General features: G+C 41.3%; 1 protein-coding gene across 1 annotated transcript in view; it reads left to right on the forward strand.

The window, feature by feature from the left end:
* Positions 1–15628, forward strand: part of LOC117259899 (protein kinase C-binding protein NELL1-like) — a 465849-nt gene that overhangs the window by 87524 nt on the left and 362697 nt on the right. Inside the window, exon 4 of the mRNA XM_033631687.2 lies at positions 11715–11885. Coding sequence (XP_033487578.2) covers positions 11715–11885 — 171 coding nt within the window. The remainder of the gene's footprint in view (positions 1–11714; positions 11886–15628) is intronic.

The following is a 15628-nucleotide window of genomic DNA, read 5'->3' on the forward strand; positions in this document are numbered from 1 at the left end:
TTGGTCTGAATCAGGGACTGATTTTGTTGTAAAGTTGCATAATTCCCTTTAGTCAAACCATACAGTTTGAAAGCGAGGCGCGGCTCCAACTAGAAAACAATGTTTTGATGCATTGGATGTGCTGAATGTGCATATTAAAGCAGTACAGCAGGAGGTGCACCTTAATAATCCTCCAGGACTGTGACATGTTTAACCCAAACAATGTGTCATGTGACTGCAGTTGGTTCACATCCAGGTCGGAACACCTTCTCACCACAAACCAACCGCACCAGAGTTCGTTTGTAACCGGACTGAGACCACCTCTTCAAGAAGGTCTCGGTGCGGTTGTTTTGGTGCACACCTGAGTGTGATCGCTGTGTTCACACCTGCCCAAATGAACTGCACTTAGGGGGCAAATGAACTTGAGTTTGATTGAACCGAACCAAACAGGGCAGGTTCGAAAGCACCCTAAGGAGCGACAAAGTCCACATACACAGCAAGTCATAGTGGATGAATGGATCCAGCACAGGACTTTTACCCAGGAGACTGGAATTCGTCCTGTGTAAGTCAAACTTGGCTTATTATTTGTTCATGTTTACATCATATTTGGATGTTGCTAGGACACCCAGGTAATAGTCTTGATATTGGCGCAACTTTCATTTTTGAACTATTTTTGAACCATAACGGGACATCTTGACTGAACGTTCAAACAGTTATTCAACTTCTTGGTGATTGCTGAGGCATTATGAACATGATTATACTGTATGTGTCTGTTAAATATGAAGCTTTGGTGGTGCTGGTGGACAGACTGTGTTGCTACTTGACGAGCCAGGTTAGCTGTTTGCCCTTCTTTCCAGTCTTTATGCTAAGCTAACTGATACCTGGCTACAATGATCGAACAGATGTGAGTGGTGTCAGTCTTCTGATCTAACTCTCTGCCAGGAAGCGAGTGAGAGTATTTCCCAAAATGATTCCCAAAGATGATGATTTTTGCTCTATGGGGTCAGTTCTTTCCACAAATGCTTTCTCATCTGTAGTGATATCTAACCATGGATTTATTTTGTTTTCATTTGTCCAGGTTTTGAGATATTTGTTTTTAAGATTTCTGTCCCAACCCAATTACAATAGAGGTGAATTAAATTGTGTTTGTGGCGCTCACAGCAAAGAAAACAGCCCCATCTCTTTCCAGAAATAGTATTCTTATTACTTTGGATAATTAGACCCCCTGTGAACAGTTTTCAGTGAAACTAAGTCTTACAAAGAAATGTGTAGTGTCTATGTGTGTAAACTGTGAACTGCATTACAGCAGCATCCATGGATGGTGATGTCCATGGGTTCATAATAACATTGGTACACACAGGTTTTACTTCCACCACAGGTCCTGTAGAGATAGAGTAGAGATATGATATGATTATAGAGCACCTTGCTGCAGACGTTTTAATATCAAAAAGCAAAAATTATGAAACTATGAACATTATGATACATAATTCATATGGTGTTTTGTGATTATGATCAGTTTTGTAGCTCAAGTACCTCTTTTTTTGAGTCCTGGTCACAGTCTCTGTGTTTATGTGTGTGTTTTTGGCACCAAATTGCATAAGGAAATAGTGATGTGTATATATAAAACTGATAAGGGAATGGGACCAGTGTGCTACTGGAAACTGATGACTTCCCATCCTGCCATACTGCTTTCTGTGCTGCCTAAAGGCACATGATAAATTCATGCTGAATTTATATTTTTAGAGTCCAGCACATGCAGTTTGCCCTGTGCTCTATATGTAAGATACCCTACAGTATAGTTTACAGTATACAGTATACAGTTACCTTTGCACCACCATGTGTCAGTGGGCTGTTTTAAGTTGTCAGTGTGTCTCATGTGACCAGGAGCTTCTTAGTTAGACTTAGACACTGGCATGGAAACTTGACAATGTGGACAGAAATATCAAAACCACCCTATGAAGGGTGCAGTAAATATACTGTATGGGTCACAGCGACACCTAGGTTAGTTTTCTGTTGTGTAGAGAAACTCTTTAAATTCCCTTTATAATATTACATTACATTCATTTGGCGAATGCTCATTCCACCACTGTGGAGCCAGAACATGGCATATGGCAGTTATGTTTGATACTGTGTGTGGTCATACAGTCAAAGTCTTGCAAAAAAAATAAAATAGAACATCACAGGGAATTCCTGGAAATGCATTTTCTTCTCATTGACAATTGTGGTGTGGTTTACTAGAAATGAGAAGGAAATCTAAAGCTGTGCCCCAGTTCGGGGTCTTTGTCCTCTGAAGTCCACATTCTGAGACCGAATGCATCATAATTGGCCAACAAAGCCTTTTGCTTTTGAAAGGCTTCTCCCAGTGTGCCTCAGAAGTACAGCGTTTCTTGTATAAATTTGGAGGACACAAGCAGAGCACCCTTTGCAGCCCTCCATATTCCATTATCCATTATCTGCTTGTTGTCGTTTACTGTTTGTTAAAATCAGTTAAAATTTGACCCCTCTTTTTTGCTTTGCGCTCGTTCATGCACATCTTCTTTTCAATTTTTTCTTCAGAAAATTGTGGCCTACACAGTCACGCAATTTTGCTCTCACATCACATTTGCTAGCCAAAATTTTCCATCTTCTTTGATATGCAAACATAATTTTTTTTTCTTCGTGGAAGCCGTGGATGCTCGCATTAGGGGTCTGTTAGATTCTCGCAGTTTCCATTAGTGAGAAGCGGCTTTGTAAAATGCTGGTTATAAAAGGATCGGCACTGAAAAGAAAGCCTTTAAAATGGTGATAAGGCTCATTGTTTATATTTTGTACAAAGAAGCACCAAAACAGATATGTCATTTTTAGCATCTGTCAGGCTACACAATTAGTTACAGATGGACTGCCTGCCAATAGATTATTCCCCTTCATTAAATATGCTGTAATGCAGGGATACAATAGCTACCACTAAATGCTTCATAAAATAAACGCTCACTGTGAAGTGGAGTTAATGCCTTTGATGATTATTTCATGAGTCAAATCAGGATAACGGTGTTTCTGCTCGTTCAGTGATTTCAGGCCTCTCAAAGCCCTGAGGAGGCCTCCATCAGTGGAGGAGGCAAAGCTGGAGAGCTCTTGTTCTCGCTTTACTCCTTGTTCGATGCAAATGATTCTTCTCCAGCTGACAAGTATCAGCGGCTCTGTCTCCTGCAGGAGGGTGGAGACAAGCTGCCAGGTCGGTGCCCAGCGCAGCCACAGAGTGATGTATTCATTTAATTTCAGAGTGATGACACGCTGTACGCAGACAGCCAAACTGGCCGGCCGTACCCGCGCTGACTCTATTGCTCTCTTCCACACATACACGCACGTTGAAGTGAGTGAGCAGCCCCTGCTCGATGCGTGCAAATGCAATTTAATGTTGTAGAAAAACACTTCCCTGTGATGCTTGTTAATTTACTGTGTGATAATTGTTTTGGTATTAACACAGCCTGCTGTGTGGGGGGCTGATGGGCCGTCATTAGCTCTGTGGAAAGGTTTGAACTCAGTTATCTGAGCCCTACAAGACGCCCCCTCCTTTCATTTCCTTTGTCTTTTCTCTGTCTTTTCTTGGTTACAACAATTAATTTGCTCATCTTCATTCTGGTTATGTAGGAAACGTGACACTATGACTAATACTTTCATTAACTTAAACGTAATGTAAAAGCCTTTATTATCATGTCAGCAGTCATCTTTTTCACATCCCTGACAATGTTTAATGAGTAACATATATGCATTGATTAAGTCTACTGGTCCCTGCTCTATGTGTCATGGCCTCTATAACATTTTTATTACAATATGTTTCTGTATAAATTCACTGACAAATGGGCAGTTATGTTATTTATTAATGTGACCACACATTAGGCATGCTCATTATTTCATTCAATCATTTTCCGTAACTGCGTATCCTGTTAGGGGCCGCGGGGGGCTGGAGCCTATCCCAGTTGATAGGCAAGAGGCGGGGTACACCCTGGACAAGTCACCAGACTATCACAGAGCTGCTGTGACTCTTCACTGAGCCCGCCCCTTTGTGAGGTCACGAAGCCCACAGAGTCAAACTGCAATCTTTGAAGAAATATTATCAAATTTTCAAACATGTTCAAACAGCTGTGTCATCGCATAGTGTGCAGATGAACAGTGTTTGTCCCAACCCCATGTCGCAAGCATCTGGACCTCTGCTGGCTGACGGGTGGGAAGCTCTGTTCGTCTGCACACAATGTGATTGGTTTCTGTAGAGCAGGGTAGACCTTGAACTTTTCAAACATATCCGTTTTACTTCTGACGATAAACTTTTTAAACTTTTTAAATTGTTTAATTTAAGGTGTAAAAAAAAAGAGTTGTACCAATACAGTACAGCCTATGACCAATCCAATACCACGTAATGCCTCACGTCATTACACATACGCACGCTACAGGCAAACGAAATGGAAACGGAGCGGAGTTTAAAAAGCATTCTACTGTAGCCTTAAAAATGTCTTTTTTACCAAATTGTGTGGCTGCACTTTAACCTGTGTCTTGATCTATGTCAACACTGGATAATAATAATAAAAAAATGTTTTATGGCATTCATTCTACTATTATGTATTTATTTCTTAATATTTTACATAGAGTTTTAGGAGTTGAGACATACAACAATTCATATCCCATCCATTTTTATTTTACACGCTGGTATGGGATTGGTACTTGGTATCAGTAGATACCTAAGGTTCAGGGATCGGAATCGGTATTGGGAAGGAAAAAGTGGTATCAGTACATGTCTTAAAAAAAAGAGAGAAGACGATACTGCGATATCATACCGTCACTGCATCCCCCCAACATAATACCGTGATATTGATTTAAGGCCATACTGCCCAGCCCTAGTATCTACCATTACAGACTATCTTTCATAATACCTTTTTACTGGCCAAGCATATTTTACATCTTTAACCTGTGACTATTTAATGCTAATTGGGGGGTTGATATGTTTAATGTTTAATGTGTGATGATATTGAAAATGCTTTTTGATAAATTGAGACCTTTATCTCTATTTGTTGTCCTTTCCTTGCCTTTTGTGTCTGTTTCTAGAATGGGTGTAATGTTTGGTTGTAACATTCATGATATATGAGGTTGTTTGCTCTTAAAGTCACCTGCTCTTTTCTAGTTTTTAGCCTTTGGAGAGTTGTGAGGTTTCATAAATGAACTGAGTCGTTTTGTATTTTCTTTCATCTTTTTAATGCTGTTCTCTGGCTGCATTCACCACAGCACTATTGACAAATTGGTGGTTCAGAAACATACAATGTGAACATTTTTTCTGGTGATTGGATTGTCTAACAGCAGGGAGCGTGTATTTTCACAGGAACATGACTTGTTTCAACTGATTTTCTTTTAAATCTCTGCATACCTGAATGTGTAAGAGGAAGGTGAAATCTTGAAAAGAACTCCCACACACCATCTCACAACCGCTGAAATACTTATTCGATCATATTGTTTCAGTGTGTCTGACCTTCCTCAGGTATATGGACAGCATAACAACACTTACATATTCTGTATACAGAGGAGCTGCCTCAGTCATCCAATCAGAGAACTACAGAAACTGATGATCACCTTGAACCTACGCAAAGCGTAGGTTTGAGCACAAAACCACTTGGTTATGGTTGGGAAAAGATCATGTATGGTGGCACAAACGTAACTGAAAAAGCAGGGATGTGTCAGTGAAAAAAACACCAAAGTTTGGTGGCTCAAACACTGCTGGGAAACACCTCAAAGGGTCTGTAAAACACCTGGGATCGGTGGCTCAAATGTCCCTGGGAAACTGACAGCAACTGCAGGGGGTGTGTGTTTTCAGAAAGAGGGGACTTTGGCACAATGGGCATTTGATTTTCGGATAATGAGATGTCGGAGAAATAGGCATTTGATCCAGTGGGACATTTTTAGGACTAGTGGGGCTTCAGAATTTTGGGCTTGGAACAATGGCATATTGTAGTTTGACCTATGCATAGGTAAACTCATATACACAAGTCAGAATTAGTCAACATTGATTTTTTTATTTCACACCGGACACAAACATCCACCCCAACCTGCTCCAGACACAGACCTTACCACCTTTTATACTATGCTGGTGGTTCCCAGCTGGTGGGTAGCGGTCCAAAAGTGGGTTGCAGGTCTTTTCTGAATGGACCACAAGTGACTCGCAAATGTGTCGGGTTTTTAGAAACGTGTCAATTTTGTAAAAGAACACAGTTAAAAACACAATTAAGTGCAGTAAATTTCTGGCACAGAGCTTTTATTTTGAAGTGCTGTTTCCTGCTGTAGAGTTTGTGACGAACAGATATCTTCTTAACAGAGTCGGCAAACTAGCTTAACAACATGAATATTAAACTGTGTGGACCTCTAACTATTGACGAAGGAGAAATCTGGACCCTGTGGCTGGACCAGTTGGGAACCACTGTACTATGTCACCTGACTTCCTCCTTTCCTCCTGTCATAATTACTACGACAGATAGAGGTCGCTGCCAAACAATAAACGTAATTATGGGTCATAATAAGCTGCTTTCACAGATGAACTATACAGAGGTTTTTTTTTAGGAAGGAACGTCTGGTTTCAGCAGCTCTTTAAACATTTGACTGCGTGTTTGTTGTCCCTATTGGACTGTTTTGTAGCAATGCATTGGTGAATACAATGTTATCACAACTGATAGAGACATCCTTCTCTTATGTCTCATATATAGAAGTTGTACTCTATGGCTGACATCATCACATTGTGTTTTTGCGCCATAGATAAAGGCCATCACTGCTAATGTGTACCTGGTCAGTATGAAAATGATAACCTGATATATTTCATCATAATGTGCTTGGTGTTTTGTTTGTGCCGAGTCCTTATGAGCTGTTCTCAGTTTCATTCATTTTCCAAACAGAAATCTGCTTCCTCACAGCCTCGATTGATATTCTCTGGAGTGGGTCCGCTCTCCCTTTCCATAAATATGCATGAGAGCTGTTGAGCTTTGGTATTGAATGGGCTTGATCCCTGTGTGTGTGTGTGTGTGTGTGTGTGTGTGATTCTGTGTGTTTTTGTGTCTGGATATATTGTAATAGGCTAGGTCCTGGCTAGGTTCGGATAATGTATCCAAAAGGTGTGTCGTATACAGTATATTTTATGTGTGTGGATGTGTGTGAGGGGCCGAGGGTTCCAGTGTTGGGGTCATTTTCAGCCGCGGGGAAGCTGAAATGTCATGACCGACTGCCTGTGGCTCTCGGGCTGCTCCGTCTCTGGCTGGCTGGCTCTTAATTTAGCGTGGCTGATGAGGGTGGAGAGCAGCGCGTACGTGGTGCTGAGACAAGCTGCAGGTCGAATGCCTGCAGTCACACCACCAAGCGAGGACAGTTTTGGCTGAAACTGAGACCAACATATCTTTATTTTTTCTGTTTGTTTAACAGGCTGACAATCATCTTTTTACACAAAGCTCACATTGAGCAATCACCTCGGCAGCTGTTTGTTAAAGCATCAACTCACAGTCCTTCATGTGTACACACATTATTATTGTTTGACAGCTGGGTAATGAAATTACAGTGTGTATTCAGGGGTCTAGATGATAGTGGCCTTAATAAATATCAGATCAGCAATCATTGTAGCCTGCCAATATTCCCCGTACCACAGCTACAAAGAGATTGTCTGTGACACTGAATGACCTTTAATTTTTACAGTTTAATCACTCATTGTTATCGTGTAAACATAATTTTCCTCCACAAGCAAGAGGCTGGGTATTTCTGCAGTATTCTGTCCAAAAATCTCAGGATTTATATGAAATTCAGAATCAATATTCACAATCCCAAGGGTAAATTCTGCTGATGTTTTGATCAACCAGGTCAAAACTTGCCCTTGATCAATACTGGCCGATGACAAAATGTCTTGAAACATAAGAGTTAAAAGTTAGAGTTAGAAACTGAATAACTTTAGTGACCCCTTGTCTTTCCTCTAGCATAACTGTAAGTTCCATTTCTACACATGAAATGTTAACTGCTTATCGGCAGATTTACATTTTAATTACCCCTTAGGGGATCAAATATCTTTTATCAATACAACAGCAGTAACAAATGGAAGTCTACATTTACCCAGATATTTCTCAGCATTACAAAGAACCAACCAGAAAAGAAACAGAAGTGTCCGTCGCAGCATCCTTAAAGCCCTAGATTCTTACCCAGCATGTGAAATTTGGAGCAGATTGGACAACGTATGTTCAGCTCAGAACAACTTCCTGTTCTATGGTTGCCTGATAGCAGACAGAATTGTCTATTGCTCATTACACTCTGGTCCCATCTTCACTCTTAGTCTTAAGTGCTATATTGTATAGGCAACTGGACTTGCTTGAGTTTGTTGAAGACGTTTCACCTCTCATCCAAGAGGTTTATTCTGTTGGATGAGAGGTGAAACGTCTTTAAGAAACTCAAGCAAGTCCAGTTGCCTACGATATAGCACTGAAGATTACCATGACCTAGATGACTGAGAATCTTCACCAACTGGTCCACTCTTACTGATTTCTATAGGACAAGGGGATTTTAATGTCCATATCTATCACTGGAGATCAAAGCATCCACCTGAAACTAGTCTGAGTGGGCGGAAGTTCGCTACATAGATCAGCCTCTCATTGGGCGGAACGAGCCACCCGCTGAAGTCCCGCCCTACCACCTCTAGTTGTGTAGCAGTTTTCAACTGTTTTCAACACGTCCTTTACTAACTTTTGCGGTGTTTGATCTCGCGGGGATGTAGCCATTTTTCTGCCATGGTTCGCGTCCTGTAGGCGATATTTTTGTGGGCGTGTTACACCAAAACCTGTTTCCCCCCGGCAATATTTTTGCAAGTGCACCGTTGCTGTGGCACCACCAAGAACGATTGTGACTGGTTGAAAGAAATACAAGCAGCCAGGGCGTTTTTTCCTCCAATCTTAAAGTGAGAGTCGGCCCAGCCAGACCTTTCTTTTCTTGAGAAAGGTCTGGTGAGCGAGACTAACCTGAACCTAATGTCATTTCAGTCCACACTGATGCCTACACATACTAGCATGCCTGTTTTGTCAGGGTTGTAATCATGGAGCGGAACATAGTAAAAACAAATTACGATGTCGGCAATATTGAGGAGCTATGCAGATGTACAGCAGCCTTGCCGTTGTTGTCTTTACTCCCTATTGGTTCTGGTGCCCACATGATGATGCTTGACAATAGCTTGATAAGGGCGTTAGACCTGCCGGTGCTGCTGACTGGCTAATGTTAGTCCCCCTCAGCAATCATTGGTTGTTTTTTATTTCAACCGAAAAAGCACTGTTTCATGTCACAATATAACAGACGTATCAGTGGACTTGGTGGAGTGAGTGGATTCAAAGGTCTGGACCAGCATCAGTGTGACATGAAAACACAAATGCTTAACAACTTAACATCGCAAAGGTCTTTAGATTGCACAGACCAAGTCAGAGGACGATCGGGTTAAATCTTCTCATAGAAGCCAAAATGCTTCCAAGGGGTGCTGGTCAGAATGTATTCATCTGGGTCACGCTTAGCGGTCTCACCAAAACTCAAGAGGAAGCTCAGATTGTAAACACGGCAAACACGTTTACATCCGTTACACTCCACTATCCAATTGGCTCAGGAATGTACGGCCCAGTCTTATGAAATTGTTACATGTCTCCATAATGTGGAGAACTGGGTTGACAGGCATGTTAATGCTGAATTACAGTGGTATAAGTTAAGTGTAATATACAAAATAAATGACTACATAAAGGAAGCAGTTGTGATTAGCATCTCTATCAATATATCGTAGTAGTCTGGTCTTTAACCACCTGTAGCAATCCTCAGATGGCAAACATTTCAATAGACTGTAAAAGTACATCTGAGGAGGCATGAGCGATAACTACACTCCACAATTCACAATAGAGCTTATTTACCAAAAGAGCTCCCATCAATGACGAGGCAGCAGAGACAGTAACAGTTAGCATTAGCCACACAAAGTTTAAAGCCTGTGACTCCACACCAGCCTGTTAGAACTGAAGCCTCTTGGATGAGAGATGAAACATCTTCAAGGAGCTCAAGCAAGTTCAGTTGCCTACAATATAGCTTTTAAGATTACCATGGTCTGGATGACTGAGAATCTTCACTGACATAAGCCCCATTTACACTGCCAGATTTTGCGCAAATGTTGGGCCGTTTTGCCGGCCAGCTGCGAGCGTTTACACACACACAGCCGGATTGGCGAGTTGATCCAAGGTGCCCAATTTTCTGCCTCGTAGGGTAGTCATATTGGCGGAACCTTTTTAGTTTAAACAGAACGAGGCGTCCTTCTGCCACGCGAGGGGCTGTTGATGACTTGTGGGAGGAGCTGTTGATGACGCCGCACGTGTGACCCACTGGCATTGGATAAACAGGAAACAGCTGATAGCAGGAATTAGCGAGCAGCTAGTAGCAAGAGGGAAACACAAACCTGACAGACACTGTAAAGATGAGCAACTGGGGAGACAAGGAATTGTGCGCCCTCCTTGTCCTTGCAAACAAAGAGGCCATTAACCGTCAGATGACGGGGACAGTGAAGGATGGGCCGATTTACAAGAGAATCGGCACCTGACCAGCCGTGGCTTCCCTCTCATGTCACTGTTTATGTCACATGCTGAGCTACACATTTTGTTACTTGCTCACGCCCTCCATTGCCCTGAAAAAGGCGCATTCTGTATAAACAAAAGTAGGTAGGCAGCATTTCGCTGCACTCCCCGATTTTGTTTTTGTACTGCCAATGCTGAAAGAAGACTGATTGGGCTTTCCTGCGAATTTGCACAATTCCTGTTAAAAAAGGGCAATAGAGAGACAAATAGCTTTCCTTAGCAGGGCTGAAACAGAGGGGTTTATAGACATACTGAAATCCAGGACTGCAATGGATTTTCAGCAAGAAACTTCAAAGACATGTTTTGGCAATCTCAATAACCTGTATAAACTTGTTGAAAAGCAATATAACATGTGCCCTTTAAATTTCTGATTAGTGACTTCTCTGCATCAAGACCTATCATTTTGTTTTTCTTCCCCACCCCTTCTGGGACCTATGCTATTTCTGGTCCAAATGATAAAAACTCAAGGAGAGAGTTGTTATTTTTAGCCCTGCCACTGGAAAGTCCTCAGACAAGGAGATTTGTTGTTAGGTTGCACCTTTATATTGTTGGACAACAAACATTGTGGCCCTTAGGAGGGGCTACTGGGGCTGTAGACATCCGCTCATGTTGCTAATTAAATTGTGTGTAATGTAAATTAATTCTCTGCCAAGGGCCTACTAACAGCTACCCCAAAAGAACATCATTAGTTAAGTCTTCAGCAGAGTTTTAGTGTTTCATCTGGGGGAGTGATAATCACTCCTTTATATTTGTTTGTCTTTTTGATTATTTAGTCTATGAAATGTCTGAAAGATAATGAACAAAACACAGTTCAAGTTCCCAGTGGACGTCTGCAGAACATCTTCTTACCAACAGTCCACAACTAAAAGAGCTTTCTCTCTCATTCTGGAATAAAAATATATATTTATATTTGTAAAATATGAATCATTTTTTGTTGACATCTCTAAAAAGGTTGAGAAAATAATTCACTAACTTGATTTGTACAAGACCTTGTGCACATAATGCTATAGCCTGAGTGTTTTCCATGAATTTAGGTCTTTCTTTACCCTGAACAGAGACCGTTTTCCAGGAAACAGAGTGTCTCTGACCTCCTCTCTTCCTCTACAGTTACTTTGAGTTGGAGAGCAGCGGGGTGAGAGAGGAGATCCGCTACCACTACCGCTTCAAAGGCAAGCCGCGCTCCGAATCCTTCCCCTACCGCCTTGCCGACGGCCAGTGGCACAAGATCGCCCTCACTATCAGCGCCACCCACCTACTGCTGCACGTCGACTGTAACAGGTAAGACACGCACACACACCCCGCTAAGAGACACCTTGATATCTCTGTTGCAAGTGGCTGCGGCGATTTATTTTTACCGTGCTCCTTTAAAGTGACACGTTTAATGAGCTGTCTGTGTTTATCAAGGTAAATATTTGTTCTCTACTGTCCCAGTGTGGATGACAGGCTGTTAGTAGGGCTGACAATGAAACATCCAAGGACAAATTAATACACACACACACACACACACACACACACACACACACACACACACACACAGCAGATTACAGGAAAGGCTGTGTCTTTATATAGCCTGGAGGATGTGTGTTCAGCTCTCACTGTTCCATAATGAAGTGGAAGGTAACAATGACATAATCGCCTCATCGATTGGGCAGTGAAGGCCCTTTTCTAAAGGAGCACTCAGTCAGAGCTGATCTATAAACATGCACTTCAGCTGTATCAATCTGTCTCAATCCTTACACTCCCTCCTGAGAGCCAGGAAGGCATCACTTGTCCTTTTCTTAACACACTCACTAGACAGACACAACGTGAACAAGCAGTGTAAATTTGAGTAGAGGTAACGCTCTGTTACCTCTCGTGGATAAAAAGCTATATGATGCACGGGAGGATTGCGTTGTAGTATTGATTCCTCCCAGACGCTTATTATTCCCATCAGCCTGGTGGTTTGTCGATTAATTATCGCTGCAGTCAGCGGCTGTCTGTCAAATGAAGTCTGAAGTGAAGATAAAAGAGAGCATCGGAGAGTTATTAGGGAGAAAAGATCAAAACGTAATTGGGTAGAATTGGAATCACAACTTTTTGCTTGCTTACAGTGCTTTAGGTGAGAGCTGAGTTAATTAAGAGATGGTTAGATTGAATGAGTTTAGTGCTGTTTATCAGCTGCTGGTGGCTGTGAGTGGCGTGAAACTGAAGGTTGATACTAAGCTGTGTGAAGGGGAGCTGTTTTTACGAATACCTCTCTCACAAAATGATCTTTTGTATGACAGCTACTCTCCCCATGTTACCTTCAAACTGTTTTTCTCGTGTGCCTCCACAGTGAATGAAGAATCAAAAAACTGGGAACATTCTTGATAAATTAAACGGGGATGATGTAAACAGGGACTGCGTATAACAACAGCAAAATTATATCAAAACATCCATTTACAAACTCTCACTTAACTCTTTCCAAACACATGTATTTTTGCTGAAACCTTACTAATTAAAACACTTGTGCATAAACAGTCTCATGCAAGAACGAGTAGTGCACGTGGGCAAACTTGTGCATTTGAACTCTGCTTGTTTATTCAGTTAAAATCCCGCCTGTTGGCTCGTTCATAGACCAGGAATTCTGCTGTTGCTCACCCACCTGTTTTTGGATTCGTCATTCACCTTGGAGGCCTGCAAGACAAATAAAGTTTTCTAACAAATTCAAGGTAAAACAGTTACTGATCTACAAATGATAATTTTGCCTTTCAATGATGCCTTAAAGCACATTTTTATTGAGTGACCTCCTTGTCTGACCAATAGATATATTGTTTTTATTCATTTTTTTACTTGCACACACATGAAATTGCATAAAATCCAAATAGTTAAAAAGAAAAAATAAATCTGTCACAAGAAGCCATGCAAACAAACTTATGGATAAAAACAGACGATAACAAAAGTAGGGAGAATAATAGACAAAAGAACTAAACTAACATTATACAGAAAAATACAACTTTAAGATAAAGGACAGTGAAAAAGAAAAAAATGTAGATGCAAGTAAAGAAATAATTAGACATCATGAATTAAATGTAATGATAATTTCCTTTTAAAATGTTTTAAGGACAAAGAGCTCTTGACAACATGAATTTTGGTGTTCCAAATCTGCACACCACGATATCTGATGGAATACTGACCATGTTTCGTGCTGTAAAACGGAAGGTGGAGCTGACTAACCTGTCGAGTATTATATGAATGAATTAAATGCAAAGAAATTGCTATACAACGATGGTTGTTGACTGCATAATACAGCTCTGTCGTGCGACCTGCAAATATAATGCGACTTTTTTAGTATTCAGGCCTGGCGTATTATCCAGCCTGTGAAATCTGGGGCAGACTGGACAATGTGAAGTCAAGTTACAACAACTCTCTGCGTCATGGAATAACATCCACATTGCCCCCCTCGCCACAGGCACATCCTTCGATGAAAACACCACAGTGTTGCATTTTGGAATCATGAAGGTCAAGAGATCCTGCTGTCCAACTTTCAGATTGATCTCGAAAATCAGAGCAACTTTATCCCAACTGAGGCCTTCCACGCATTAGGGGCCACCGTGGAGCCTGCTAAACACGTACAAACCTAATCACTTTAAAGTCTTGTAGTTTCCACAGGTTTTATGTATGCAAAGTTTTGTGAGTTGTCGAGTTCACTACAGGTGTCACCCATTGGTTCGGGGACAGCCATTTTGAAGCCTCATTGACATTTCAGCTGTCGCTATCTTGTTTTTGGAGCCAGAAGTGACCATATTTGGACGACAGGTTGAAGCTGTGGAGTTGCAAGGGTCAGATCTGACTCACGGAGTGTAGCCTCTCACAGGCAGCCTGTCACTCAAGTAGCCTCACCTTTAAATATGTGTACCTTTAAGCCTTAATAAAATGTAAACCAGTAAGTTGTATAAAAATTAACCCCCCTGTACAGTTACCATGAATGTTGAAATTAGCTTTAGAGACCCAAACTGTTTTCTGAGTGTAAACATGTTTATTTATGCTATAAAGGTGGACATTTTAACATGGGGTCTATGGGGATTGACTCACTTTTGGAGCCAGCCTCAAGTGGCCATTTGAGGAACTGCAGTTTTTGGCAATCCACGTTAGCTGTCTTTTTTCCTCTTGGTTCAAAGTGAAAAGTAATTGGGTGGTGCTATCAAACTGGTGTAGCATGCCAAAACCCAATTCAGTCAACAAACTGAAATAATAACTAGTTTGAACATGGGGACAAAGTTTTGTGAGTTTTTTGTGAATCCTAAAGTCAACAATGACCTCGCCTGTTGCAGAACTTTTCAATTTGTTTTGCCAGTTCTGGTTTTGTGCCAATTTTCTCAAGTTTCTGAGCAACCTAAGCCCTTCAAAAATACAACTGAGCAGCAGAAAAAAAATCTCTCTCAAAAAAAAATAGATCCTTTGCACTTTTCGGGCCCTAATGAAAAATAAGAAAGAAAGCTGCTGCTAAACAAATTAAAACATGACTCACCAGTTTGCCTTGATGTGGGAAGAACAGATGACAAAAGGCAAACACACTCTCCAAAACTTTACAAACAACATTCACAAAGAACATGATCTCTAAATCTTTCCCATCCAACACACAGCTGCGACCTGTGGGTGTTATCTCACACCTGTTAGTGTGCGAGTGCAGGAGGTGAGGGGCCGACAGAGGGAAAATGAATCCCCAGACACCTACAGCTACACATCATCATCTGTTTGCCAGCTGTACATTATTTAGGTCGGTGACAAATGTTTTATTTAAAAGTTGTTTCTACATATTGTTTGATTGTTAATGCATGGACACATCAGGTAAAGAATCCAAACCTTTTTTAGTGGACATTAGCCTCAACTTTTCATCACAAGAACATTTCATTTCATCTTATCTTTTAATATTTTGTGTAGTGTCCCGTAGTGCTTTGGATCTGTGGAGAAAGAGTCTCGGTGTGAAGCTGTTACAGCAGGAATGTTTTGACAGTCGCTTTATCAGCAGCATGTGCTCAAGTTCAGGTGCAGTTTTCAAC

The sequence above is a fragment of the Epinephelus lanceolatus genome, chromosome 2 (genome assembly GCF_041903045.1).
Source record: "Epinephelus lanceolatus isolate andai-2023 chromosome 2, ASM4190304v1, whole genome shotgun sequence".
Taxonomy (NCBI): Eukaryota; Metazoa; Chordata; class Actinopteri; order Perciformes; family Serranidae; genus Epinephelus; species Epinephelus lanceolatus.